Below are 27,769 nucleotides of genomic sequence, written 5' to 3'. Positions count from 1 at the left end.
CTGTAATTTGTTGGAGGGACCCATCATAAAAAGGATTTTTCAGTCTTAAGCACCTATGGACCTCTTCTGAAATTAGCTGAAACCAGGTTAATATTTTTAGTAATGAGCTTGGTCCACATATAAGACCCTAATCTGATTCTTTATTCTGAAACATTTATCATCCAAATTGTCATCATATATTTCATGTTTTTATGTTTTTTGAGGCCCATGCTAATATGGACTAGTGGTACTATTCTTGACCTGGTCACTTCTCCATCCAGTCACAGTAGTAAAGTCTTTCGCCCTCCATTCTTCCTTTAATGTCATTTGAATGGACAGTATTACAATGTGTTTAAAATTACAATTCCTGATGCTTTCCAAAGGTCATCTTTTTTTCCCTTACATATCCCCATTATTCACTGTTGCGTCAACCAGTTAAATTACCCTAGTGGAGAAATCAGAGGCATTTTCAACTGAGGTGACTATGAGAAGGCTGAGGCCATCTGTCTTAAGATAGCAGAAGTTGTAGATACAAAATCAGGAAGGAACAGTGAGTTGATTTTTAGTATAGTGCTCCTGCTGGCAAAGCCACAAATGAAAAAGGAAACCTCAGACTATGGTGGCTTAGAAATCCATCTCCTACCACTCAACAAGCCCCCCTACTGTGGCTCTGTGCTTCCGAAGTAGACTTCTGGCTAGAAGTTAGGTAAGAACCCACGTAAATGTGTCAACTTAGAGACAATGATCTGGATACACCACATCATGTGGTCTAGTCGCACTTATATTTCCCACTGTGGAGTAATCGTTTGGCAATCTAGGTTTATTGCTGGAAAAACCAGGTTTAAACACTTTTAAAACAGTTTAGAGAGTTGGTAAGTGGCCTTGGTTTTTGTCTAGGAACTTTCCCTCAAAACAACTGAAAGAATTTCATCAAGTAGGGTAATAAAGGGACCAATCAGCCTGTTTTCCTACAGTAGTTTAAAGAAAATGTAGCTCTGGAGTCAGCTTGAATTTGAATCTCAACTCTGCTTACTAATGTGGCCATTTTGGTCAAGTTACTTAATTGCTCTATCTTGGATTCTGCATCAGTAACACAAAAATGGTAACTGTTGTTAGACCTAGATCCTAATAAATATTCTTGAAAAACACTTAGAAGATGACCTGAAAGTACAAAAGTGAGCACTATTCTTCCTACAAGGTCCACTTCTCCCCTTCAGGCCTCCTTCATCCCTGGGTTTATATCCCCAGCAGACTGTCTTGAGGGCAGGCACAGCATCATCTTAACCTTTCTATCTCCCCAGCTCCTGGAAGGAGCAATGCAAAATTAGGAGCTTAATAAATGTTCATTTCTTTTCCTTTACTTTCCACAAGGAGTTAATAAATTTCATCTGCTGCCCTGTTGGACAGAGGGAAGCGCTCTGTCTCTGGGTCCAGAACACTTGAGTTGAATACTCGTTCCCCCACTGATCAGGTCTGGTTCAGGGCAATGTCTCCAAGCCTCACTGTCCTCCTGCTAAGATGCAGAATGCATATTCCACCAGGATTAGCAGGAGGAGCACATGAGGGTGCCTCTGGTTATACCAGCATGCTAGTTCCCCTTTCCTTTACTGAAATTCTGGGCTCATCACTGAAACCTCACTTGGCAGTAAGCAGGCTCCCCGCAGGAGATCAGAGCTGTATGTTGTCACCCACTTGAGTAATGTGGCCTTTTCCCACATCCAAGCTTCTCACTGTGTGCAGAGGTGAGCAATGCGCTAGCTGAGCCATGGAGCACAAAAAGGAGGAAGACAAGCTAGTCTGTGATGCTTGAGGCCTGCCTGGGAACGTAAGTTGGTAACAAAATGAAGGAAGAGACCCCAAGAACAGGCCAGTAGGCCCCAATTTGCTCTAACACCCTACCCGGCAAACTGGGGCCTAGTGGCCTGGGTTCAGCTGACATAAGCATGTTAGGGAGGTTGGTTTTGTTCTCATTTGCAAATGGACTCCTGAAACCACAGCCCTGAAATCTCATGACTGAACATTTACAGGTCCCAAGCAACCTCTCCTTCCTCCCATCTTCCCCTTTTCCAACAGGGTGAATCACAGAGATGAGCACAATAAAATGAAAGTGTAATTAAGGAGCTAGTGTTTCAAATCAGCCTCAACACAGTGGGCTTCTCAGTAAGTAAGTGGCCTTGGCTGTGGCACTTACATACTGTGACTCAGTTTCCTCAGCTGCAAAATGGGAATGGTGTTGGATGGAATGAAAGTGTGACCCGTGTACTGTAAAACACATAAGGTAAAAATCACCATTAGGGACACAACTCGCTCGCCTCTGCCTTGTGAGAAGGAGGGGTGCAGGGCCTCATACGAAGCACAGCCTCGGTGGACATACAAACCTTTTACTTATTCTGATTTCTAATTCGCAGGCACCTCCTTTTGAGCGGAGGTTCCAGGTCCTCGGGCCCGGCGCTGAGCATGGGCGAGGAGATGATGCACGGCGCCATGGCAGTCTTCTCCGCGGGTTTTGGCACAGGCTGGATCACGCAGCCCGCCTTGGGCAGCATTCGCAGAGCGTACGCGTGGTCCTCGTCCGCGGGGTTATTAAGGTTGGGGTCCGACTTATCACCCCCCGCCAGGGCCTCCTCGCCCATCAGCTTTTTGGCTGCCTCCCCGTCCAGGTGGCAGTTGGAAGCACAGTTGTTTTCCTTGACTGACTCCAGCTCGCTCACCGCGGGCTCCTCGGAGGACAGCAGCTTCTTGGGGGGCATGGGCGGCGCGGGGGGCGGAGGCTGCTCCGGCGGCGGCTCTGCGCTCTTGGCGCCCTCGGTGGCCGCGCCGCGCGTGCCGTTCACGATAACGTTACAGGCCGCGGCCGCCTCGGGGCCCGCGGGGGCGCCCGGGCCCGGGTCGCCGGCGGCGGGGGGGCTGCAGTGGCCGTCCCTGCAGCCGCCGCAGGTCCTGCGCTCCGCGGCGCCCGGCTCCCGCTCCGCCTTGACGTGCGCGTGCAGCGCGCGGTGGATCACGTTGTGCAGCCGGGCCCGGTGGCCCACCGTCAGGTCGATGACGCCGTCCTGCGGCCCCTGCAGCACGCCGGGGAAGCCGAGCTGGCCGCCTGCACCCGCGGGGCTGCTGGCGCGCCGCGTCAGGTCCACCACCTCGCCACGGCCGTGCTCCGCGGGCGCCAGGCTCAGGGCCTGGCCCGAACAGCCGGGAGGCGAGTCCGAGGGCTTGGAGGAGCCCTGTTTGGAATCCCGGGGGGACAGGGAGTGTCCACCTGGCTTGCCTCCCGCCGCGGAGGAGTCGCCAGGGGCGCTCGGAATGAAGTTCTCCCCGTTACTGGAGAATCCATTGGGAGGCTTGGAATCATTGACATGAGGGATGGGAATAGGGATGGGGATGGGGACCGGAAGGGGCACGATCACGGGGTATGGCACGAGCAAGGTGGGAGGTGGCACCAGCGGGGCTAGCGAGGGTAGCCCGAAGTTCATCATCTGGGGCACGGGCATCGGGCCATTTGGCATCATGCTCACCGGAGGGAAGGGGAGACTCGGCAGTGGGGCACCTGGGGGTGGCGGAGGCAACAGGCCTGGGGGGTTCCCGGGCATGGTCGGGGTGCTCGGAGGGTGGATGTGGGGCGATAGCATGGGCCGGTGCATGGGACTGGAGGTGGGGCCCAGGTTCCGGGGGCCGCCGGGTGGGGGCCCGATGCCAGGGAGCATGGGGTTGGACAGAGGGCTGTTGGGGTTGGAGGCATGGTGCGGAGGCCCGCGAATGAAGGGCGGGCGGATTTGCTGCATGATCTGCTGCTCCATGAAGATGGGAAGCGGCACTGGGCCGCGGTTGGTCATCACCATGGGAGGGCTGCGAGGCGGGACTCCAAGGGGAGGCCCAATGCTAGCAGGTGGCTGAACGGAGACAGGAGGGATGTTTGGAGTCTCGCTGATGGGCATGGACTTGGGCACTGGAGTGGGGATTTTAGTAACAGAGCAGTTGGCAGTGTCAGATGGAGAGACGGTGGTGGACGCTGATGGACCAGGGCCCTGGCTTTGGCCAGCTGCAGCCACGGGGGAGGGGGCTTTCCTCCGAGCATCTGTTAGAGGGATATTCCAAGAGTCTGGAGTGAGCAGCTGCACCCCGGTGCCTTCTGCTTTATTTTCCATGGGAGGGTGTAATGTGCTGCACAGCCCAGCTGGAAGATTGGCCTGTGTCTCTTTGTAGAAAATGTCCATTTTGTATTGATTGAGACATTTTGCACTGCAGAACTGAAGCCTTCTTTCCCCGTCCCCAAAATCCAGGTATTCTTTTGTGTGCCTTATGTGCTTACACCAGTCACATACCTACAACAATTTAAAAAAGAAAGTAAGATAAGTAGTTTCCTATAGTAGATGGAGTTTCATGTTCACATAAAGGTACTTTTAAGATTTACCACTATTTTTTGAACAGGTTCAAGTGTTTCCATCTAAAAGGTAAAATTCTGAACTATTTGTAAAAATTATTCTTGGAATCCAGAATTGCTTCATAAATATTAACTCTTTAAAATAGCAATTATCATCATTTCCCATTTCAAATATATATCCTAAGAAACTGTGTTGTCCCCTTTAAGCATGACATAGAGGTGGATATGACAGAAAGAAGTACATACACCTCCCACACGTTTTCACTTGTCAAAGAATTCATTGTAAATGCAAACCCAACCAGCTCTGAAGAGGAGTCTCTTAAAAGTTCAGTCAAATTTGAAATACAGCCCCTAAAAATTCTCCCCATGCAAAGTCACTTTACACTATTGACTGTGTTCGATAATGCAGTTGGAAAGGGTGTGCTATGTTAACCAATAACACAAAGCGCTGAACATCATTATGTCTGGCTTCCAAAGGGAAACTTGGAATTAGTCATGAATTCTGTGTGAAGCTTAGCTATTCCCAACCTGTGATGTTGCAGCAAGCTAGAATTATTTTTTGAGCTGTTTGCCCACTCTCTCTCAGTAGTCAGAATTTTTGGTGACATTTCTTGGCAGGCAGTCTTATTTAACAACTTTTCAAACACCAGAGAACGTTTTCCAAAAGTTGTTATGGCTTTTCCCCCCTTCAAATCTACTCCTGGCAAAAGAAAGACATCACCAAATTTATTTTAAAGTTGGGCTGCAGAACTAATTAAAGGCTGAGAGCTTTTCCCAATTGGAAATCACTAGACATCAAAGTTCAAAAAATAGTCATTCTCGGCTTCAGAACCCATTACTTTGGAGAAATTATTGTGATTTCATTAACACATTAATTTTGCAACACCATCAGCTCTCACAGATGGTGAAGACATGATCTACAATTCAAATATGACTCTTGTTTGCACAAATGTCTTTCCTTCATATGGCATTTTAAACAAGAATTAATATGAGTAATCTTGCCATCGCTATAAACAGATAAACAGATGTCAAAATTTTCAATAGTTTTTTCAGTGCCTTACTTTTTTGAGTGAATATTACACACACTTTTTTTTTTTTTCTTTTTCTATCTTTCTTCTTCCTTTTTTTTTTTTTTTTTTGTCATTTCCTCAGCACTCAAACCACAGAGCAGCAGCAGCAGAATTCTGAAACAGTGCAATGGTGAGTTTACTAATTTGATGTCTCTCTCACTAAAGTACTGGTACTGTAGTGCTCTAAATGGAACACTGTTTTTGGAGGGGATGGCGTCTGTTGTTCTGTTGTTGGAGTGTGTTGTTATTTAACGATGGTATACTGATAGCATTAAAAGATAATAAATTTTAATAATGATTGGTCACATAAACAATACAAAAACAACATATGCTGGGCATTTGATTACTCATCTCATTTAACTCTCAGCTTTTCTGGGTTGTAAACAGTGGTGGCATACAGTTTGTGATTGCGGGTGCTTGCTTTCATGGCAGATGTGGGTCTATATGTGTAAATCCACTCTTCCTTCTCACGTTTTTTCACTGATATTTGCAGGTAATATATTTGACAGTGTGAGTGAATAACTAATGCTTATTGGCCTACAGTAGTTTTGTTTGGTCTCTTATAAAATTGCCCTTTAAAAGTACTTGTTGGAAATCAAATAATTTCAATGTTAATATGTCCCTGTGTTTCAGGTTTCTCCAGAATTAAGGGAATTTTTTTTTTGTATCATAGTTGAGATGTCCAGTTTATAAATAAGTATGGTGTGGAATTACCTCTGATGAGCTGACAGAATTCATCAGACCCTCAAAATTCTTGTCTAGAAAAAGGCTAAACTAGTAGTGAAAACTTGAAGCAAGTAAGTTATTTTTAAAATCTGTTCATTTTTATAAGTTAATATATAGTTACATATCATTCAAATTCCAATATGAAATAAAACCACCTGATTCAGTTTTAATATTACACATCCACAGAAAGTCTAAAATGTAAATTCAAAAGCTTGAAGGGAATCAAATATAGCTTCTTTAATCATAAACTAAAAAAAAAATTATCAATGAATTAAACTAATTGAAATAATATGCCAAATTTTCTGGCATACTTCTTTTGGATCTTAGTTTTTAACCATAAGGGAGAAGAGTTTTCTGAAATCCTTAATTGGTTTTTAAATTGCCAGATTGAATTATTTGCCTCCAGAGGATTCCTCTGTTTCCTCAACCTAAATAAATATTTTCAAGTAGAGTCAAAAATAATCTAAATATGAACTGAATGTTCTCCCTTCACTTTAAATAATTCACTGATGAATAAGGAATGCTCACAGATCTATCCTAATTATCAAATGGGAATTCTCCACCATCTTTTATCTATTTTACCATAAAAAGAATTACAGACATCAAGGTCTGAAGCCAAGTTTTATTTCATCATACTTTCCAGTTCAAGCAAAGATCTTATGGTTAACTAGTTGATTGTCTTCTGTGTCCCAAAGTGTCCAGGCAGTAGTGTGACAGTGTGTGACTATCCTGTTTTGGGTTGTGTGTGTGTGTATGTGTTTGTGTGTCTCCCTGCACACATTACCTATTACATTTCCATTCAGAACACTGATCTAAAAATACAGAAGAGCAATCTTTCTGATGAAGCAACAAATTATTAGAGGAAAAAAATAGTCACTTAAGAAATAATGAATCCAGTCTGTCTTTCAGGACACATCATTTCAGATGAGGTCAATGAATTTATGGCACAAATGGCTGTATCATGTGAGGCAATAAAAAGCACAGCCATCACTCACTCTACATCTAACTAATGATCACTTCTAGTAATTAAAGATTTCATCACAAGAGCCTGAGCTGATTACTTAAGATGTGGTAGTTAGGTGAAAATATATACTGTATATCTCTCTCTTTAACAAAATAACATTTGCATGTCCATGAAATATGCAGCATGTGTCTCATAAACTATGGTTTTCTGAATTGTGGTGTTATAGGGCACTCTTCGCATCTTTTTCCACAGATGGCTTTAATTTTTTTTTAACTTTTTGAGGCATTATTTTTTTTTCCTCATTATGCCAAGAAGTACCAAAATTCCTTCAGATATTTTAAAAGATAAAGATTTAGAAGTACAGAGCTCAATTCACTGGGCTATGCTATGGTAACCCCCTAATTCCAGACCAGCTTTGTTTCTGTTGGAATCTGGCCCCTTTGGTTTCACTTCTCTCCCTAACAGGTCCCAGATTGGACAGAGCTAAGGCTGAAGCTGTTTAACGATGGCAATCTGGGGACCGAACAATCAGCTAGCGCCATGCCATTGAGCAAGACAGCTGAAATGCTTCGCATCACAAACACACAATGTATCACTAGGAAGACAAAAAGATCACAAAAGGAGATAAACAAATGCGTATTCCATTCAACCCTGTAACAGCAGTGCACAAAAAGATTAAATTTACCTTCCTGGGATGTGTCCAATTCTAAACAACAGAATGAACATTTCCTTTAGTCCATTTAGAGTATTTATATTTTGGTGGCTGACTGCCAGAGCAGTACTTATAAGCTCAGTGGCCTGATAGGTTCACTCCTTTCCTGTGAAATAAATGTGTGGCAACCTACACCACTAAACTGCTCAAAAGACACTGCCTCAGCAGAAATATCACTTGCTCTTGATATAGGAAAACTGAAAAGCAGGACTTCTGGTTCCTATAACCCTTTCCATCTTGTATTTCCCGTAGAAAGAAAACTGTTCATGTTGGCAACTAAGCTTTTATTATACAAACGTTCAAAGTCAAAACCAAAGTATGCCATGAGGTTACCCACATGGGCACAATATATACATACACACACACCATATATATATATATATATATATATATATATATATATATATATATATATTCTGCTGGGCTTGAGAGAAGATTTGGGTGACTAGGGGCTGGGGGATTCTAATTAACACATTAATCAGTTGTCTGCTGTGGCAATGAGTTCATCCTTTAATGAAACCCACCACTGCATTCTGAGTGGTAATCTGGCATTAGGCAATATTTAATTAGGAAACCCCTTTGCTGAAATCTTATCTGGGCAAAGTCATTTGCAGAAATGGAACAGTAAAACAATATTATCAATTCCTTGAAAGCCATCAACAATTTGAAAAGCAAAACAGAATCTTCATGTGCTCCTGATTTTCCATGAATATAGCACCTAGGTAAGAGCTCAAAAAGTTACGGTTCCTTAAACAAAATTGTAGTTTGCCACACCAAGACTGGTTCTCTTGGAATATGGCATTGATGTTGCAATCCAGGCCACCTCAAAAAAATCATGAGCTCGTTCAAGAGTAAGGCAAAGGAGAATAGACCCAGGGAGGGGTGGTAAGTGTTTTGAAGGGGTTGGGGGTCTGTCTTATCTATAGATAGTTAACTGATAGCATAAATTGAGGCTCTCAGACTGCTCTGCCTGAATACTTGATTCCAGCCCACCCTGCATCCACAGTTTCTCTGGGTTTACCATTACCTCTGTCAGAGGCCTAGCTCAGTACATTTGCAAAGGATGCTATGGAAGTCAAATGGAATTTGGATCACAAGGTGTGTCTTTGAGTCTGGGCTCCACTGTTTGTTAGCAGTGCAGCCTATGGAAATCTCAGCTTCAGTTCCTTCATCTGTGAAATGGAGCTAATAGCAGGAATAAGTAACTCTTGCCTGGCAGGTTTATCACTAAGCCATCTCTCGTGTACTTTTTCATTCCCTAGTCTGCCTTCCTGATGGTCACTGAAGCCCCCAAAACATCCCATGTGTATAAATTCATCTTAAATAGGAGGATGATTTTATGTCAGTGTGAGGAAGGAAAGGAAAATTCTCGTCCACAGCTTTCTTATGAGTCTGTGTCTCTGAGATAGGATGGGGCATGTTTCCCTGTTGGCAAATGCTGCCCCTCACACACACCAGCCCAACCTTCCTCCCTCCCCCCAATTCTGCTCTCGACATGACCCTGTCTCAGGGGCAATAGAAGGGACGTCTGCAGTGACAAGGGACAATCCTGGCTGCCCATCATCCTGGGAAGGTTCCATTCAGCTCCCGCTGAAAAAACCTCTTCTTTTCCTAAGGCCAGTCATTCTCTAATTCAGGCAAAAGCTTGATAAAGCAGCATGGCTGCTTAGAAATGAGTGTTCGAACCATTAAAATGAATTATTCCTCTTAGGCTCAACTGCTGTTTAAATAGTAGAAGCTATAAACTGTGCTATTCATGTTTTATTAAAAAACAGAGCTGATGTACAATCTGCTTGGCTCATTACATGGCGGAACTACCCTCCAAAGGAAGGGCCAGAAGCCACAGTATCAGATGCCTTAAGACAAGATGACCCAAGTGTGAGGGAGAGCCCCATGGAAGGGGGAGGGATGCACCAAAGCCCACTAAGGGCCCAAGCTCACCATTCCACTTTCCTTGCAAAGTTGGATTAGAGTGAAGGAAGGGAAAAGATGACCTAGTCATAGATACGCCAGCCAAACAGAAATCCAGAGAGGGGTTTAGAACCATCAGGGACTATTCTTAAGAAAGAAAGAAAAAAAAAAGCAAATTCATGGAGAAGTCCATTTTCAAATTAAACTTTCTGTAGGTTAAGATTCCAACATGATAATGTTTGTTACATCATTTTGTTTTGTTTTTTAAATTTTAGGGTCTCATTTTGGTTTTTGTTTGGCTTTGTAATCCTCCTGTCCCCCCCACCCTTTTCCTCTTCCTCCCTCCCTCCCCCCTCCTCTGTCTCTCATCTCTCTCATCTCTGTCTCTCATTTCTCCTCAAATGTGTTTTGATGATCAAGGAGAGAGCAATAAGCACCTTTCTTAAGCATTGAAAAGTCTCATTAGAAAACTGCCCTGTAGAACTTTATACCATGACTAAATTTGTACTAATCTTAAAAGTTTTTAACTTGATTTCAGAAATCTTGGCCCAGGCCACCAGGGCAGAGCCTTCTCTTTCCCAGATGCCATGAGCTCTGTGAGGCTGAGCACAGATGGGCTTGGTTTCCGGGATCTCAATAGGCTTTGACAAATAGCTCATTACTGACCCACGTCTGTTTCTACAGACAAAGCAAGGGTTAGGATCCTGGCCTACATTCAGAGACCAAGGATCCAGCTTCAGCCAAATACAAGATGCAGAAGAAGATTATTTCCCTTTGGTCTCACTATTAGGTTGCCTGAGAGTATATCGTCGCAAAACCTCTGCTACATTTAGATGGAATAGATGCAACTTACACCTTCCTAACACAAGTCATCCAGATGGAAACTGAAAAATGCAAACATCAGAAACCCTGTTCTGCCTGGTCCCAAATGTCTGCCTCTCTGTCTTCCAGTTATCTTTCTCTTAGAGGACACAGAAATAGCCCAACAGATCTCAGAGCAGTGAAACGTAGCCCAAAAAGGAACCTCAGAGATCATCCAAGTTCACTCCTCAGCCTCCATCTCCAGATGGGACCAGGCGCTGAAGCAGTCTGCATCTCAGGTGCTCAGCTGTCTAATGAGAACATCCATAGTGACAGCATTCCCTAGCAAACACGTGAGGCAGATGTGGAAAGTGTGCCACCTAAAAGCAGAGAGCAGTGCCCTGCCCCTGTGGCCCCATCATGCTGTCACCATGCCCTGAGGCAATTTTCTCTCCTTTTCATCAGCTCCAGATATTGTAACTATGACCTGCCCTGGAAAATTTGCAATCATACCATCCAATTTTATTCATTCACAACTGAACATTTATGGCGGGCCCACCCTTTATTAAACACTGTGCTAGGAACAAGGAATGTGAGTCCAGTAAGATGCAAAATTACTTGCTCTCACGCAGGTTCCCTTCTGCTGCAGAAAACGGGAGACGTGCACGTTTTTGCTTTTTTATTTAACCATCTTTGAGTCAAACTAAAATTTAAGAGAAAACCAAGGTTCTATTTGTTTTTACTGTTTCAAAACTAAGAACTGAGCTGGGCCAGAAGGTTCTGCACTGTGGAACAGTGCAGGAATGATCTAGCACCTGCCCTCAAGGAACTCAAAATCTGACTTTCAGCAGTCAGGAGAAATTTGCACACACTTCCTTCCACCAGCAGGACCCTGTGTCCCCTCCATCAACAGATGTATTGCAAAGGTTAAAGCTCATCTAAAAATGTTTAATTAAAACACAATCTTAATAATTTACTCTCAATACTAAACTCTCCTTCATTCTTTTAATCCAATATTGCAACTCTCTTTGAAATGTATATGTGAATCTTTTGTTTATTATAACTTTTTATTAACTTGTTCATTGTAATTTGTTTTTAAAATGTGTATTTGAATCCCTTTTCAAATGATTCTTTGATGTCATTTATCATTACTCTCTCTGTTTCCAAATGCATACATGAGTATTTGAAGTTCACTAACTGTTTCAGGGAGCAACCTTGGGTTGAATTTATGTTAAAGGGAGAACTGTCACACTGATGTGTTAAAAAGCGAAGTATGCTAGTGATGTGGCATCTCTCTGTGGTTACTCACCTCATTTCTTCCTTCATGCAGACTTTTGCAGGAAATGACAAAAATCCTATTTCGAAAGATGTAGTTTTAGTTCCACAATAGGACTAATCATACATCAATGACGGGACCTTTGGGGGAGGATTGTTATTATCTGTTAGGTTATTATCTGTGACATCTGAAGCAGTCTTTTTATTCCTAGGAATTTTATTTGAATCTACCTCCTGGCCTGCTCACAGGTCTTGGCATTGGTGATGGGCTGCAACCACTGAAATGCCATGGGATCAAGGTTGAGCATGTGCAAGTGATCCAGGTCAAGGGCACTGCTGGAAGAAGTCACAGCTCCTCTGGCAATCCTGTCAGCTCACTCTCTGGCTGCTTCTGGTAACCTCTTATTCACTGACCAGCTATATACCAATTGCTTGGAACCTGCGGGCACCAGGCTAATGGCTTCACTTGCAATGCCTCATTCAGTTCTCTTTTAACAGTCTTTTGCACATTTCTCTGCTTCTGGGTCACAGACTAAACCTGTGGGTGCTCGGGATTGCCCCACTTGAACCCCTGGATTCCATCTTTGCCTAGTCCTTAAATCTTTCCCAGACGTTCCATTGAAAGTCATGGTTTTCATTATGTGCCTGCTGGAAGTCCCAATGTGATGTAGTAACAGATTATACTAGTAACAAACACTAGCGTTATTTAAGCACCAGTAACCGCGTTAAGCTTGTTACATGGATTACCTCATTTAATCTCCACAAGTACCTTATCATACAGATAACTAGGGTTTACATAGATTAAATAACTTACTCAAGAATACCTACATCGATGATAATAATAGAGGGCGGATCCAGATACTAACTTAAATCTACCTGACTTCAAAGTCTATGCTACCTCACAGTCTCAAGGCATTTCTGCATTTTGCATTACAACTGTAGGATTAAGATGGTTAGCTGATATTTGATAATAAATTTGTTTGAAAGTCCAGACTCACAGATGTTTAGACTTCTAAGGAACTTTGCAGGTCAAGTCCAATCTGTCTCCTCCAGCAAACATGGGTTTCCTTCTACATACAGTCTTTCAGGAGGCACCCCTATTTCCTAGATCTATCCACTCAGCCAAAGAGTGATTCACATATTAATCTTTCTTTTTTTGGGGGGAAGGGGTACCTAAAAAGGGCTGCGTTGTAACTGCAGCGTCCTGTGCTCCTTCACTTGTTGTAGGACAGCTTTGATTATTAGAAAGTTCCACTTGCCTGTCACTTCCATCCACTGATAATAATTCTGTGTCCCAGGTTCTCCCAGCACAGGTCATAATATTTTTCCCAGCTTGTTATTTTTAAATACCCCCCCAGTCCTCGTACCTGTTTCCCAGAGCCTCCTAGCTTATCTGTCCTCCAATGCATTTTATCCAGTCATACATCATCTTGGCAATGCCCTTCTTAAAGGGTGGAGGGAAGAATGGAATGCAGTGGCCCCACTCAAACAGTGTTCAGGAAAATCCCCCCCACCCCCCACTCCATGGAGAACACTTAAGCCTCCCAAGAATGCATATGCCTTCTTGGTGCTCATATCCTGCTATAAGGTGTGCTTTAAAAAACATTTAGTAGTATGCCTAAAAATGCCTAAAAATGGAGCTACCATATGACTCAGCAATTCCACTCCTAGGGATCTACCCAAAGGACACAAAAACATTGATTTGAAAGAACACCTGTACCCCTATGTTTATTGTAGCACTATTTACAATAGGTAAAACCCGGAAACAACCCAAATGCCCCAAAACAGATGACTGGATCAAGAAAATGTGCTTATATACACAATGGAATATTATTCAGCAATCAAAAAAGACAAACTCATGCCATTCACAGCAATGAGGATGGAGCTAGAAGGAATTATGCTCAGTGAAATAAGCCAGAAGGAAAAAAAATATATCGGATGATTTCACTCATAGCAGGAATATAGGGGAACCAAATAAGACATCAAAGTAAACAAAATAATAATAACAGTACAAACCACAACAAAGCAAAAACAGACAATTATAAAGCAGAGACATACTGCAGGGAAGGAGGGAGAGGGATCAGAGGGAGGGAGGGAGGTGCACAGGGGACTGAGGTGATGGTGCACAGGTGCATTGGTGAAGGAAACTCTATGGGGACTACACCTGAGGGGGTGAGGAAAGCAAATATTGTTTAAAAATGAACAATGATGTAAAAAATAAAAAATTAAGAAAAAAATTTAGTAGTATGCACACATGCTAATTTTCACTGGTGCACACCTGAAACTCATGTTATAATGCACCATTACTTTAAAAAAATAAAGACATCTATTGACTATGTGCTATGCATCAAGCTTGAAGCATTCACTTAAAATATCTCCTTTAATTCTGACAACACAGTTGTAAAGGAGCAACTCTTTTTCTCCACTAACTTGAAAAAGAGAAAAGAAAGGTTGAATGAGATTTTGGGCGTTCCCTAAGCTGCTGCAGCCTACAAATCAGCCGAGCCAGGATTCGGATGCAGAGCTCCCAACCCTCTTTCCACACTACCATGCTGCTTGCTTCACTCTGCGCGTTCTGGTCAGCTTTATTGGATAGTGTCTGCCTCTTCCCCACCTCGCAATGCAAAGTTTTCTTGAGGAGACGTTCATATCTCTAAATACATTCTTCCCAGTTTTCAATTGATTTACACTTTCTGTGGGAGCAGCATGATTTGGTGAGGAAAATGGTGGACTAGGAGTCAGGAAACCCAAGTCCTATCCCCCCTGTAACTCTGGGTCCTGCTGCTATGCTCTTGTGTCCCCTGCTTAATGTTAATATTTGTTCTGAGAATCAAAACAAAGTGCAAATGGAAGCACTCTGAAAAATAGTAGGTGCCATATAAGTAGAGCTATTTTAATTTTATTATTTTAAATGTACAAGTAGTTAGATATTTAAAAAAAATCCAGAGCTAACTGGTTTAATTACACTGTATTCTTATTTACCCATTATTCTTCCATTTAATTTGTTATAAAAGACAAAGGAAAAAACCTACTAGTATTAATTTTCCTATGATACTTCAAAGTAAAAAAAGCGCACCACAAAAATAAAACCCAAATCAACAAAAAACTTGACCCCCAAATTCTCCACCGACTTTCCAATGACTTGTGGAGTGTTTGACAGTAGCATAATTGCAATAATGAGGAGTTTGCCGGCTAGGTTGTGGTCTTAAGCACACTGTGGATGTTTTAGCCCAAGGCTCAGCTTCAGGCCAGCACCAGTCACCTGGTCCAAAGTCACCAGTGGAATCCCTTATGCTCAGGCACACACGAATGTGACATTTATGGCATCTGGTACATAATGCTACAAATTCCAAAGTTTCAGAGTGCTGGGCTCACAACTTGGGGAAAAGGAAAGAATTTAGGTTGCCTATTGTCTTACCATTTTGTTAAAACCCATGCAAGAACCCCGCTAAGTGACAGATTCTTAGGGAGGGTTGTGCTGGACTACTTCTGATTTTAGATCTGCATGTGAATTTCTTTGTCTCTAAAAGGCTTCCTGGATGTTTATAGACTGTGGCGTCCTAGTTCTCTTCCATCTTTGTTCTGTGAATTTAACCATCCCACTGTGTAAATACCTGGTTGAAAGCCAATACTCTACTAATGCTCTATTCTCCACTGAGAATCGCTCTTATAACTTCATCCTCATAAGCAAATCCTGAGCTAGCCCAACCAATCTCTCCATCCAAGCTCAATGTCTTAAGTGCCAAATGGTGTGAAGCAAGAGGACCTGGGTTAAAAACATGTATTCAGATATTTTTAAACACACATGTTATTTAAATAATTCCTTTCTTCCAGTAAATTCAAATGGCTCAATAGACATTATACCACAATACCACTCATCAAAAGTCTAAAGGGACAAGCAGCCAGTTAAAATACCTTATTTGAGAGATAAGTAAATTAAGACAAGCAAAACTTACATGTCAATTGTCAGTTTTTGGATAAAAGCTCATATTCCCATCATTCTACTCCAAAGAAGGAAATGAAATGAGGAAGATATTCCCACTTGCCTATTGTACAAAGGGACCCTTGGCTTCTGGGTGAAAAGAGAAATGAGTTTGACAGAGTTGCCTAATCCAAATAGCTTATGTGGTAGGCCCCTGATCCAGTAAGATGCAAAAGAAAGGCATATTTGGAGAATAAATGTATGAAGCTGGGCCTTAGCCTCTAGTGCTTAGTGAGATAAAAGGTACTCTGAATATATTCAGCTATATCAAGTCATGCCCTGGACTGGCATGTTCAGAAGTGGGGAGGAACAGGGAAGAGAGAGGAAGGAAGAACTGTGCATGAGCTGTTTTTATATCAGAACAGAGCCCATTAGATGCTGAGAGATTGTTATGGCCACAGCCCCACCGTATGTCTGGACACAAAGACACCTCACCACCTGGGTGTGGTTCTGCCTCGTGTAGGGAGAGTAATTCAACCTATCAGATTTTCTTCTTTGGGAAGTTGATCATCAAGATATACCAAGAGACTAATTAGTGGTGGGGACAGTGGCTAGGGGAATAAGGCCAGAGGACCGGCAGTAAGCAAGTCATCAAGCAGCACAGTGATGAGGCAGAGCGGGCTGGAAGTGATAGGAGCAGGAGCTGCGCTGCAGGGAGCTGTGGCCCCTAAAGACTGTGTGCTAAATAAAGCAGGAAGCAGTGATGTCTGCTCCTGGAGGGCAATACAGCATACAGCTGCCCAGTTATTAGCACTGTAGGGGGCTTATGTCAGAACGACTTTTCAGACTCCGAGGATGGGAAACAGTGGTTCTTCCAGTCTTGCTTGTTTCCACAAGTTTCTTGATAGCCAATGTCCATAATAGTAAGAAGATCAAGAATGCAATTTATGTCAGAACAAACACACGATCTAAAATCAGAAATAGCCCATCCCTTCCAGGTATCTGTGCTTTATATAGTTTCTCTGATTTCATCCTTATCACAACACTTTTGAGTACTTTGGGGTATTTTTCTCTGCTAGAAGCCATCTAGGAGGGGACAGTAACCCCAAAGTCCTTGCGTGGTCCCACAAGAATGCTTCCCTATACTACAGTGTGCAGTGCTACTGGTATTCCCAGGAGAGCCTCAACCCAGAGCTGGAGTGGCCCAAATCACATCCAGAGCTTGGGAGGCAGTGTCCTCTGTGCGTTCAGAAGTAGGAAGCTGATGCCAGGGCGGGTCTCTTACACACACCTATAGATACCAGTTCTGTGGCTGAGGGTTGCCACTGGAAGGAAATGGGACAGTGACATCAGGTCATTTATTCCTAAACCCACTGCAACTGCCCCTTCTCATCAACTACTCCGACCCCAACTCTCTATTTCCTAAGGCTATTCTGAGAAACACCAGCCCCATCAATGTTCTCCCCCTAAGAAAGGACTCCATGGACACGTGAGTTTGGGAAACATTGCAAGCCTTATGTCCCTCTTGGCATTGCCATCTTTAAAACTGAGAAGTCCTGCAGAAAAGAAACATGTTAACTTGATTAACCCAAAGTTTCCTCAACTTTTCAAATATAGCACACTTTTTCCATGTAGGATCCTGTAGAAAAACCCTGGAAAATATTACTAGAATGATTTGGATGCGTGTAAGACAGAGCCAGGAAAGTGAGGTCTTTGATGAAAGGCATCCTCTGTGCTATTGCGCCTGGGTCTCATAGAATGTTCACTCCCCAGCACACTGTCTTGCACAAGGTTGGGGGTCTGTAGGCAACTGTTGGCTATAACTGAATTACAGAAGAAGCAAAGGTGAGCTCCATGCCTGTGTCCTGCATGTCAGCAGTCTGCGCCATGCCGGGAATCAAGGTTACTCACCCCTTAGAGTAGTTTTCTCAGCCCCACAGCTTCCCCCTCATCTCTCATCAGTTTCCTGTGCTCACCAAGGCCTAGACCCTATTACATTTCACCCTGTGGTTTCAGCTTCTGCAGTCACTACAAACTCAATTTCTGTCCTCTCAGTTCTAGTTACACCACACAGCCCACGAGCCCGACAGGGTGTCATGAATACCTGTGCCTATCTTGTGACCTTCCAGACCCTGAAGCTCCACCCAAGAGCATTTTAGGTCATGCCACTGCATTTTCTGCATTACTGGTGAATTCATGAGCCTCTCACAAGAAACCAGCCTCTCACAATCAACCAGCCACTCTTAAGGCACAATAAGAACAACAAACGGCGTATTAGTATTTTCAAATTTATCCCCAGAGAACCATCCTTATATGGCTGGCATGAAATAAATTTGATCAGGGTAAGAAGGTTTATTCTTACTCCAAGGCACACTGATTATTTCATCTCTTCTTTTGGGCACCTCTGCTAAGGGCAAGTTCACCCTGATCAAGACTGAGTGATGGATATGTCCTAAAGAGCAAGAACTGTGGTCTTAGAAGGAAAAGGGGTGATTAACCAGCCCAGGACCAAGTAAGTGCTTCACATCAGACACCACAACCTTTGACACACACTCCAAGGCCCGACAAATGCCATGCAGCATGGAGGCCCTGACACACTGGTTCTAACAGCCGAACTCTCCCAAGTCCCACATGGTGGTGAGTAACTCAAGTTGTTTCCTATGTCCTGTTAACAACACACACCCCATCATTTTACCCATCAATTTGCCTAGAAAGGGTGGCAACAAATATCTACGAGAAAGCGTGTTGCCACCTCAGCTGTCCATGTCTACATTGTGGAGTCTTTAAGGTAACGTGGGCTTGGCCGGGTGTGGCCAGTGAGCTCCAGAGTGAGCAGCGCGCTGTCTAGCTGAGCTTTCCGCTGAGCACCAGGGAGACTTGAGACATGAGTGTGGACTGGAATTCCATTATGGGTTTTAAATAATTAAACGCTACATGTTTGGAACTTCATTCTTCTGTATTACTTTTTAAATATTAATCTATTTACATCAGCTGGACTTCCTGCAGTTTGACACACAGTAAATGGGCATCACACTGAGATCGACAACTGTGTTCTTAGCTTAAGACATCTTTGAAGTTCAGTAACAGTCGGTGAGACCCTGTTCAATCCCATCCTAGATCATAATCACCCTACCTTTTAGAAGGTGGCTTATTCTTGTTTTTCAACACACTCACACGTTCCTCATCACTACACTTTTTACATTGGCAAACAACCCAAATAAATCTTTTTCTAAAATTGTATAATGCCCCTTGAGATCTCAGGGATGAGGGGGCCCTGCCCTCTTCAGAGCCAGGGTTAGCAAATGGATGTGGAAGGCGTGTGAGGGTTTCCTTGGATATTACCACACACTGTGATGAGACTAGCAGAAAAATTCAAAACCTAGAGCACACATATAAAAACCTCATTAAAGGCTAACCCTGTTTTGCATGGTGCTGCCATGCCCAGAGGACTTCTGTAGGCTCAGCAGCGCTCTCCTTGTGAGTGACCATGGCCGCTTCCACTCTGTCCTTCCCTCCTCCCCCTTCATCACCCCTGTCAGCATCTCCCCAGGAGCCCCCCTCTCTCTCTGTTGCCGGTAGTTTCTGACTCAGGTTTTGCTGCCTGGCTGTCCTCTTCCAGCTCTAACACCGAGTACCCTGGGGACAGAGGAGACCTGAAATGCAATGGTGCTGCCAGAGAGAAGGGCTGAGGTGGGACTCCCAGGGACTCTGGGATTCTAGGTCAGGCGAACAATCAAGAACCATCCAAATACAAGAACTGGGAGAACAGACACAAGTGCCCACCACTCCAGAGATAAAAGACCCCACAGCTTCAGCAGTGAAGTCATCATCAGTCCTGTGTCTGTGCTCAGCCCCATGCAGGACACGCCACACAACAGTCTCCAACTCAGTTTCAGTGTAAGAATCACATTCTTTTTTATAACAGAGCGAGCAGTGTGGACCGGCCACAGTTTGCTTTAAAGAGCAAACCACCATTTTACTTAATAAAAAAAAGATGTAGGATTCAAAGAGAAAATTACATGGGAGCCAGCCTTGTAATAGACAAAGAGCCTCCCTGGCTGCCCACCTCTGCGACCACAGAGGAAGTGAGAAGCCCTGAAATTCCCCAGATTAAACATAAACATCTTTACCAAATGTCAGCATAAATTTCTATTGTTTTACCTGCCATTGCTAGTGAATGGCTTGTGCAAAATACCTCAATGCAAATGTCTCTAATCAGTGTCAGAAGGAAACCTAGGTCCTGCACACCCTGCAGGCAATGCATGGTACTCAGCACGGCTAGCCAGGAAGTCCACAAATCCTACAATGGTGATGGGTGGTCCCGGGCAGCTAGGCCACTTTGGAAGAGCTGTCCCACTAGACTTTGGAAAGGACAAGTCGGCTGCTAGCGTGTAAGGGTGAATGCCCCAGAGGAGAAGCCAAGCTCAGGCTTTTCAAAGGGCCCTGGCAATGAGGCCTCCATCTTCTGCAAGCAGCATTGTTCAGATCTCCCTGTGGCAGGCAGCACCTTTTAACCCAGAGTTTCAAAGTCCTTTCCCACCAATCACAGGCACTGATTTAATTGTGCCTCCTCTTCCCGAGAGGCAGAACAAGAAATCAGGGGCCTCCGGACAGCAGATTCCTTCCTGATGCTCACATTGCAATTTTTCCTTTGGGAACACACCATTCTTTGAATAAATCCTGTTTTTAAGAAAAGCAAGTACTTGCTACAGGTGGACAGAAGTAATTCCGAAGGGGAGCACCCACTGAGCTTTTCATGTTTTTAAGACAGGCGGGCGGAAAGCAGAGCTCGGTGTTCTCACTTTGCCTGATCCCCGGGGGCTGTGGTTTCAAGGAGATTAGCTCAGCCTTTGTCCTTCTGATTTTCAAGTGACTTGGAAAATATAAAATAGCATTTCCTAGAAAATATCTCAAAGCTTAATAGATCTATTGCTTGGAAGCACCACACTAATATTCAGACTAAATCTTTCCTTTGCTTAATTTCATTCCATTACTCCTACCCTAATTATACCCCCTGTCTTGAGCTAAATAAATTCCTTCCTTCCTGGCTGTTTACATCCTTCAGATGTCTGAAGACCATGATCATGCCAACCACCCAAATCCCCAGACCTCACTAATGTGAGCCGAATGCCATAGAAAGAATGATCACATAAACATCCCTGGCCTGCCTCAGGGTCCAGCTGAATCTTTCAGCTTTGTTAGCTCCCAAGATCCTTACCTACGAGAAGCTCCATTTTGCATTTTCCAATTACTAGTATTAAAAGAGAAATGTGAACAGGTCAGAGCAGTACACATTTAGCAGAAGACATTCAAATTGATGCGCTCACTTAGTTTGTAAACAGAAAGAGGCAAAATCCAACCCTCCCCTCCCCCCCAAGAATAATTAGCTGGAAAGATTTCAGAAATTTTCATCAGTGATTCTGAATGATTTTTTTTAAGGCAGGATATACTTTAAAGAGTGAAAATGATAGATTGATATCAAATTTCCTTTTAATTTTGGTTTTGCATTCAGCATAGAACAACTCAGCAGATTTTGAAAGTTCAGGGTCAATATGCCTTGGATTGAACTGGCATCAGGCAGTTATTTCATCCCATCTTACAATCAGTGCAGGAAGTCCTGCTACAATATGCTGGGTGGGTCATCTGATTCAACTGGAATGCTTCTGCCAACAGGGAACTCACTACTTCACAAGGGTGTCCATCCTACTCTGTTACCAAACTCTGTCTGATACTGAGGAGAGACACACTGTCCTACCACCCCTACCCTCAGGTGTGGCCCTCTCTCTGAGGGCCACTCAACCTGCTGCAGCCACTTCTTTGTGTCTATCCTTCATATACCTGGGAGTGGGGGGAGGGAAGTCCCTTAACCCTTCATTCCAAAAGGATCATCCTCAGTCCTTCAGGCAACCTGACTTCTAGACATCATGGCCCAAGACGTCTCTGTCTCACCTTCATTCATTCTCATTATGTGACACCCAAGATAAAACACCCCACCCTCCAGACATGTCATCCACAGGGAATTGGAGCTGAATTTAGAGGAGATGACCTGGTGTGATTCTGTGGTTGATGGAAATCTCCCTTTCGTGTTCCTCAGATATGACATTTTGCCTTGAAAGAATTATTTCTGTAAATATGACTGCAGAATTGAGACTACTAGAGGTTGGAAGGGAAGGGAGCAAAGTGGGAAGGGAGCACAATGGATTATGGTGGAGGCCTATGGGGCCTTGGTATTAGTTGTGATGTGGTAACATGTATCTGAGGAGGTGTGACCAATTCCTTTAAATCATACACAATATTGTAAACCAATGTTCACTTAAAAATCAAAGTTATAGAATTGATTAAATGTTGAAATGACATATCCAGGAGACCTTTTTAAGAATCCAAATATGCACAAAGAGGGCGCTATTTTAAGCTGTCGGCAATTGGTATGAATTTATTTATTAAATTGTATTTTTTTTTATTGAGGTAGCATTGGTTTATTTAGCAACTTTGAATTGAGTTCTGGATGCTAATCACAGCTTTATCACCTTCTAGCCTGAAGCCACACTCAAGTTACTTAGTCTCACTAAACAGGAAGGAGTTAGTAAATTAAGAAGGTATTTGGGCCTGTAAATTCTTAAGACAATTATGAAACAATCTGTAAACTTGTAGCAAACATATTTTTCCTTCTCTCCTCTCACTATCTCAACAATCCTCAGAAAAAAGACCCAGTTTCTATAATGAAGAGTCAAGTGAATTATTGTTATAATTAATATTCAGGTAGTCATGAAACAACATAAAACCAACATAAAGTGAAACTTTAATCAACAACAATCAAAAAGATAGCTCCGGGCTCTGGGCTAAGGCTTCTCCAACTTGACTGTTCATCAGAGTCACCCAGAGGGCTTCTTAAAACACAGATTCATGATATCTGTATGCCAATGTTCATTGCAGCATTGTTCACAATAGCCAAAGGGAGGAAATAACCCATATCCCCAAAAAACAGAACGTAATACAGCCATGCATCGATTAACAACATTCCAGTCACGGCAACTGCTTATGTGAATGTGGTCCCAGTAGAGTCTATCACATAGTCTATGTGGATAGAAGGCTCTACCATCTCAGTTGTTGTAATTATGATTACTAGCCTAATGACTCATTTCTCAGAAAGTATTTCTGTCATTAAGCAGTGCATGACACACACAATAGAATATTATTCAGCCATAAAAAGGAATGGAGAATTGACACATGCTACAACAGGGATGAATCTTTGCTAAGTGAAAGAAGCCAGAACCAAAAAGTCATGTATTATATGATTCCACTTCTACAAAATATCCAGAGTGGGCAAATTCAAGAGACAGACATAGATTAGAAATTAACAAGAGAGAAGAGGAGAGGGGCATGAGGAATTAATGCTTAATGATTATAGAGTTTCTATTTGGGGTGATGAAAAAGTTTTGGAACTGATAGTGATGGGAGTACAACATCATGCATATTGCTGAATTACACACTTAAAATGATCAAAACAGCAAATGCGATGTTACATATATTTTACAATAAAAAAATGTTTTTAATCCCGCAGATTTCAAGGCTCCACTCCCAGAGGTTTTGATTCAGCAGGCCTGGGAGGAGGCCAAGAAACTGCATGTCTAACAAGCCCCCAGGTGATGCTGGTGTTGGTTTGGGCATCACTTTTTGGAATCACTGCTCTAAGCCCATAAGACCTTCCAGTCCTCTCCTTATCTTCCTGTGCTCTGCTGATTGTCTAGAAAAGCTCAACTTCCGAGCCTACATAGCAAGGTCAACACAAGCTGGAAATAATAAAAACAGCTGCATCCAGGCCAACTTGAAACAATCAGCTCTATCCTGTGGTTTTCTTCTCATCAGTTTCGAGTCACAGCTGCCCAGTAGAAATGCCAACGTCCAACACAGCTTCAGCAGGGCAGAAACAGGTGCAAGTCAGAATGGACAGTAGGTGAGTGAAGTCATCTTCCAGGCCTTGAACTCAGAAATCTCATGCCCCAAGTCAAACTCACCACATATACAGTGAATTATCCTCTAATGGGAGTTGGAAAAGTGCTCGCTGCTAAAAGTTTCAAAAAACTTGAGTGCCAGGCTTCTGGATAATGATCTGGGCGAGATATTCATATGGTGCACAGAGGATGTAAAGCATCTGTCTCATTTGGGGTCTGGTAAACTGTGGAAGTGCTCACGTTTCTGGGATTCTCTTTTTTGACATTCTTGGGTTCACCTCCAGTTCACTGGTTTTCCCCATAGTATTACTTAACTTCTTCAAATTTAATACATTTTTATTCCTGCTCATTTAAGTGTTGTATTTCCACACATGCACGCTTAATTGAGCAAAGTGTGCTGGACATTTTCCCTACAGAGGTAACACTGCACAGCTTCTTCACCTGAAAGAACAGCAGCATCGTCACCACATCCCATCAACAGCTGATCTGTGAGTATCCATGGCAACCCAGGTGAACCCAATGCCTCGCCAGGCTAAGGTCACATGGAGGAGTCCCTTCCCTGGGCTGAGGTAAGGTGATAGCTTTACTCAGAAAGCAGAGAGTGTTGGTTCTTTTCAATGTGCAGGGCTGTCATGTTTAAATATGAAAATGTTGCTCATAGTCAAATGTTAGCGACAGCGGCCTGAGGCATGGTTTGCACTCTTACTCCTGCTAAAAATAGGCTTGCTTTCTCTGGATTTCTTCAAGTTCCACATCTGCAGGAAGTTTTTGTTGCTGTTGCTGGCCCTTTTCTTTCTTTCTTGAAGATTACTGTTTTTTGGCTCCGCCAGGGCCCCCTAAATCCCCCCTCCCCGGGAGACAGCCATTCAGAACGATAATAAACACCCCAGGCTCAGACAGTCCCACAAAGGCCTCACATGAGTTCTCAGTTATTATCACAGGCCTCCGCCTCTGAAGTCTTTAGTGAAGAGTGAGCCAGGGCAGCTCCGAGAGGCAGAATCATTTGACCTTCAGAATTAAAACATGGGGCTTGATGGAATGGCTAGGCAGGTGGGGAAGCAAAACCCCAGGGCAAGGCTTTTGTGTTTGGGACCCTCCTGCATGCTCCCTCCTGCAGGCTGGAGTAATTCTGTTTTCCAGGTATTCACACCCAACAACTGCAGTCATGATGGTAACTGTAGTAATGATGCATTTTGAGCATATGTTCAACTCTTCTCAAGGCAAGTGTTCCATTGTCTCTAATAGTGTGTGTGTGTGTGTGTGTGTGTGAGAGAGAGAGAGAGAGAGAGAGAGAGAGAGAGAGAGAGAGAGAGAGAGAGAGAGAAGGGAGGGATTCAGAGAGTTAGAACAAATGGCACAGTAGTTTTACTTTTGGTGTTTTCAGAAGACGCTGTTTAGGGGCCTCCCTGGTGGCGCAAGGGGTTAAGCACAGCACAGCACTATGAAGCTGTCTGCAGCCACTGCAGCACGAGTTCCATCCCCTGCCAGGGAGGTGACCCACATGGCGCAGCAGACCTCTTCTGTCTCGCCTGCTGCTCCCCTCAGCAGTGTGTTTCACTCAATTTACTTTTTCTGCTCCCCACTCTGTCTCTGGTGAATCCTCTCACCCCCACACCTCTGGCCTGACCCCAGATCTTGTATGTATAAATAAATAAATCTTAAGAAGACCCTGTTTAGAACAGAACCTGAGTGATGCTCGAGGAGCCTCACAACACATTAGAATCACTCAAGGAGCTTCTTCTCTGGCCCCCACTTTCAGGAATTGACTCAGCTGTTCTGCAGAGGGTAGCGCCTCCTGAGCACCGTGTGGCAACCACATGGCACCTGCCAGGGGTTCCTGAGCAAAGGCCATCTTAGCTCAAGGCTCTCTTGGCTGCTCAGCGCACCCTTTTCTCCCTCTCTCTGTTGCCTCTGTGCAACAGCTACCTCTGGTGTGCCCTTATCTTCAGAAGCCAGCAAGGATTCTGGCTTTGAAATGTTTTACAGGAGACAGTTCAGAGAGCCATATGGTTCTTCCTCACCCAGGGAGGAGACGGCCCAGCTCTGCCTTCAGGGGGCAGACGGCTCCAGACCAAATGAGCACTGTGGGAAGGGAAGAGTCCATCACACTCCCCCTCTGCTTTCAAGTGCCTGTCTTGGTAGGTGCTTAATAGAAGGTTGCAGGAGTATTAAGCGTGTTCTCAGTTTTCCCCAGAGCTCACAACCTAAGTGGCAGGACAGATGACCTTCAATAGGGGGAGGAGCTGTGACTAAGAAGAGGTGTCCTATGAAGTGAGCCCATTGTGGGCCCCCAACTGGGTTTGTGGTGACTGAAGTATATGTTTATGATAGGGGAGGGCACTCTCTCAGATCTGGAAGTTCTTGGTCAAGAGTAGGTCAGAGGGCACCGGAGGCAGAGTCCTGTAACAGCAGCATTTTAAGATCACAACCCCATCACCCAGTCCTGACTTAGCACTTTCCTCCCAGTTTAGTCTCCCCCAAGAACAGTGCAGATCTGGGGGTGCAGGGCCTCCCCAACAGGGCCTTCCCAGAACTTCAGTCCTCTACTTTCTACCTGGGATTCCTAACACCTAATTGAGCCAGGCAGCAATACTACCAGCTCAGCTTTAGTATGGCTAACACCAAACACTCCTCCAATCTGAAAACATCTCAGGTTCAAGCAGAGCAGTCCTGGGGAGAGGATCAACTACTGAGCTGTTAAATACAAATTCTGCCTTCAAGTTGGCTCATTACAAGAAGTCCTGTATTGTGCTCCACAGCTATCCTGCAATTTCTCTCCCCATCCACAGGCACCAATATGCTGTTGGGGTTTGCTGAGAAATAGAATGTGTAGCCTCAGATATCTTGGGGCTTTTTTCTTGTATATAGAAGTCAATACTACAAAACCCAGCATCCTTCAGCAGCCTATGTGACCTCTCCAGAAGTAATATTTAAGGTGGGGTTAGGTACCCCAGACGGTGCAAAGACAATTCCAAAGGGAAGAAAACATGATATGGTTAATGTTTTTTATTGATGAAGTGTGTAATTAAAAGGCCTGCTGAGATCACAGGTCTAAGTGACAGTCTGGCTTTACTTTTCATGAAACACTGAAATAAGAAGATTAGGTGTGAATAGCTGGGGGGTGGACACGATGACACCCCCAGGATATTTCTTTGGGGAGGAGTATGAAAAACAAATCAAAAGCGATGGATGTCCCTTTGATCTGTGTGTCAGCCTAAACTTTCTGATGCCCAATCTAACAAGGTCCCCTGATTCCCTGATACCTTCTCCCAATCAGATATTATCTGTTCCTCCTCAGGACCCCTCTTCGCCACTTCTTCCCTTGCTCACTGTCCATTCTGATGTCACTCGTGTTCTTTTCATGTCTATCCTAGATGCGCAGCTCCCCAAAGGCAGTGTTTTTTCTTAGCTCATCTTTTGAAGATATTGCATATCATGTCTGGTGCAGAACACTCAGAAACATTATCAAAACTTTCATCCTGAGAGAGATGACCATATCACAGGGAGGCCCTTGGGACCTAGATATTGTTATCTTTTTTTTTTTTTTTTTTTTTTTTTTTAAATATTAAATTTTATTTTTATATTCCCCCATACAATTGCAAACGCCCCATTCTGACCCCAATCCTTCCCCTCCCGCCCCCCACCCCCCCAAAAGTGTCTCTGGTTCATAGTTTTTTGTTGATTTTGATTTTCACTTTCTTATAGTTATTCATTTTCCTGGTCCCTTATTTAAGTTTTCTAGATTCCTGCTATGAGTGAGACCATCCGGTATTTTTCTTTTTCTTTTTGGCTTATTTCGCTGAGCATGATCCCTTCCAGTGCCATCCATGTTGCTGCAAATTGCATGTGTTTATCTTTTTTGAATGCTGAGTAATATTCCATGGTATATATGTACCACATCTTCTTGATCCAGTCATCTATTTTTGGGCATTTGGGTTGTTCCAAAGCTTAGCTATTGTAAACAGTGCTGCTATAAACATAGGAGTGCAGGTGCTCTTTGGAATTGATGTTTCTGTGTCCTTTGGGTAAATACCTAGGAGTGGAATTGCTGGATCATATGGAAGCTCTATGTTTAGTAG

At 43.7% G+C, this 27,769-nt stretch overlaps 1 protein-coding gene across 1 annotated transcript in view; it reads right to left on the bottom strand.

Annotated features, from left to right (window-relative positions):
• The window catches only part of SOBP (sine oculis binding protein homolog), a 161,630-nt gene that overhangs the window by 15,015 nt on the left and 118,846 nt on the right, over window positions 1–27,769 (bottom strand). Inside the window, exon 6 of the mRNA XM_037520174.2 lies at window positions 2,358–4,298. Within this exon, the coding sequence (XP_037376071.1) occupies window positions 2,361–4,298 (1,938 nt within the window). The 3' untranslated portion in view covers window positions 2,358–2,360. The remainder of the gene's footprint in view (window positions 1–2,357; window positions 4,299–27,769) is intronic.

Source organism: Talpa occidentalis, unplaced genomic scaffold (genome assembly GCF_014898055.3).
Source record: "Talpa occidentalis isolate TD23 unplaced genomic scaffold, MPIMG_talOcc4v2.1 talOcc4.2, whole genome shotgun sequence".
In the NCBI taxonomy this organism is placed as follows: domain Eukaryota; kingdom Metazoa; phylum Chordata; class Mammalia; order Eulipotyphla; family Talpidae; genus Talpa; species Talpa occidentalis.
Note: the sequence above shows the minus strand (reverse complement) of the source record. Positions and strands in the feature narration are given on the sequence as shown.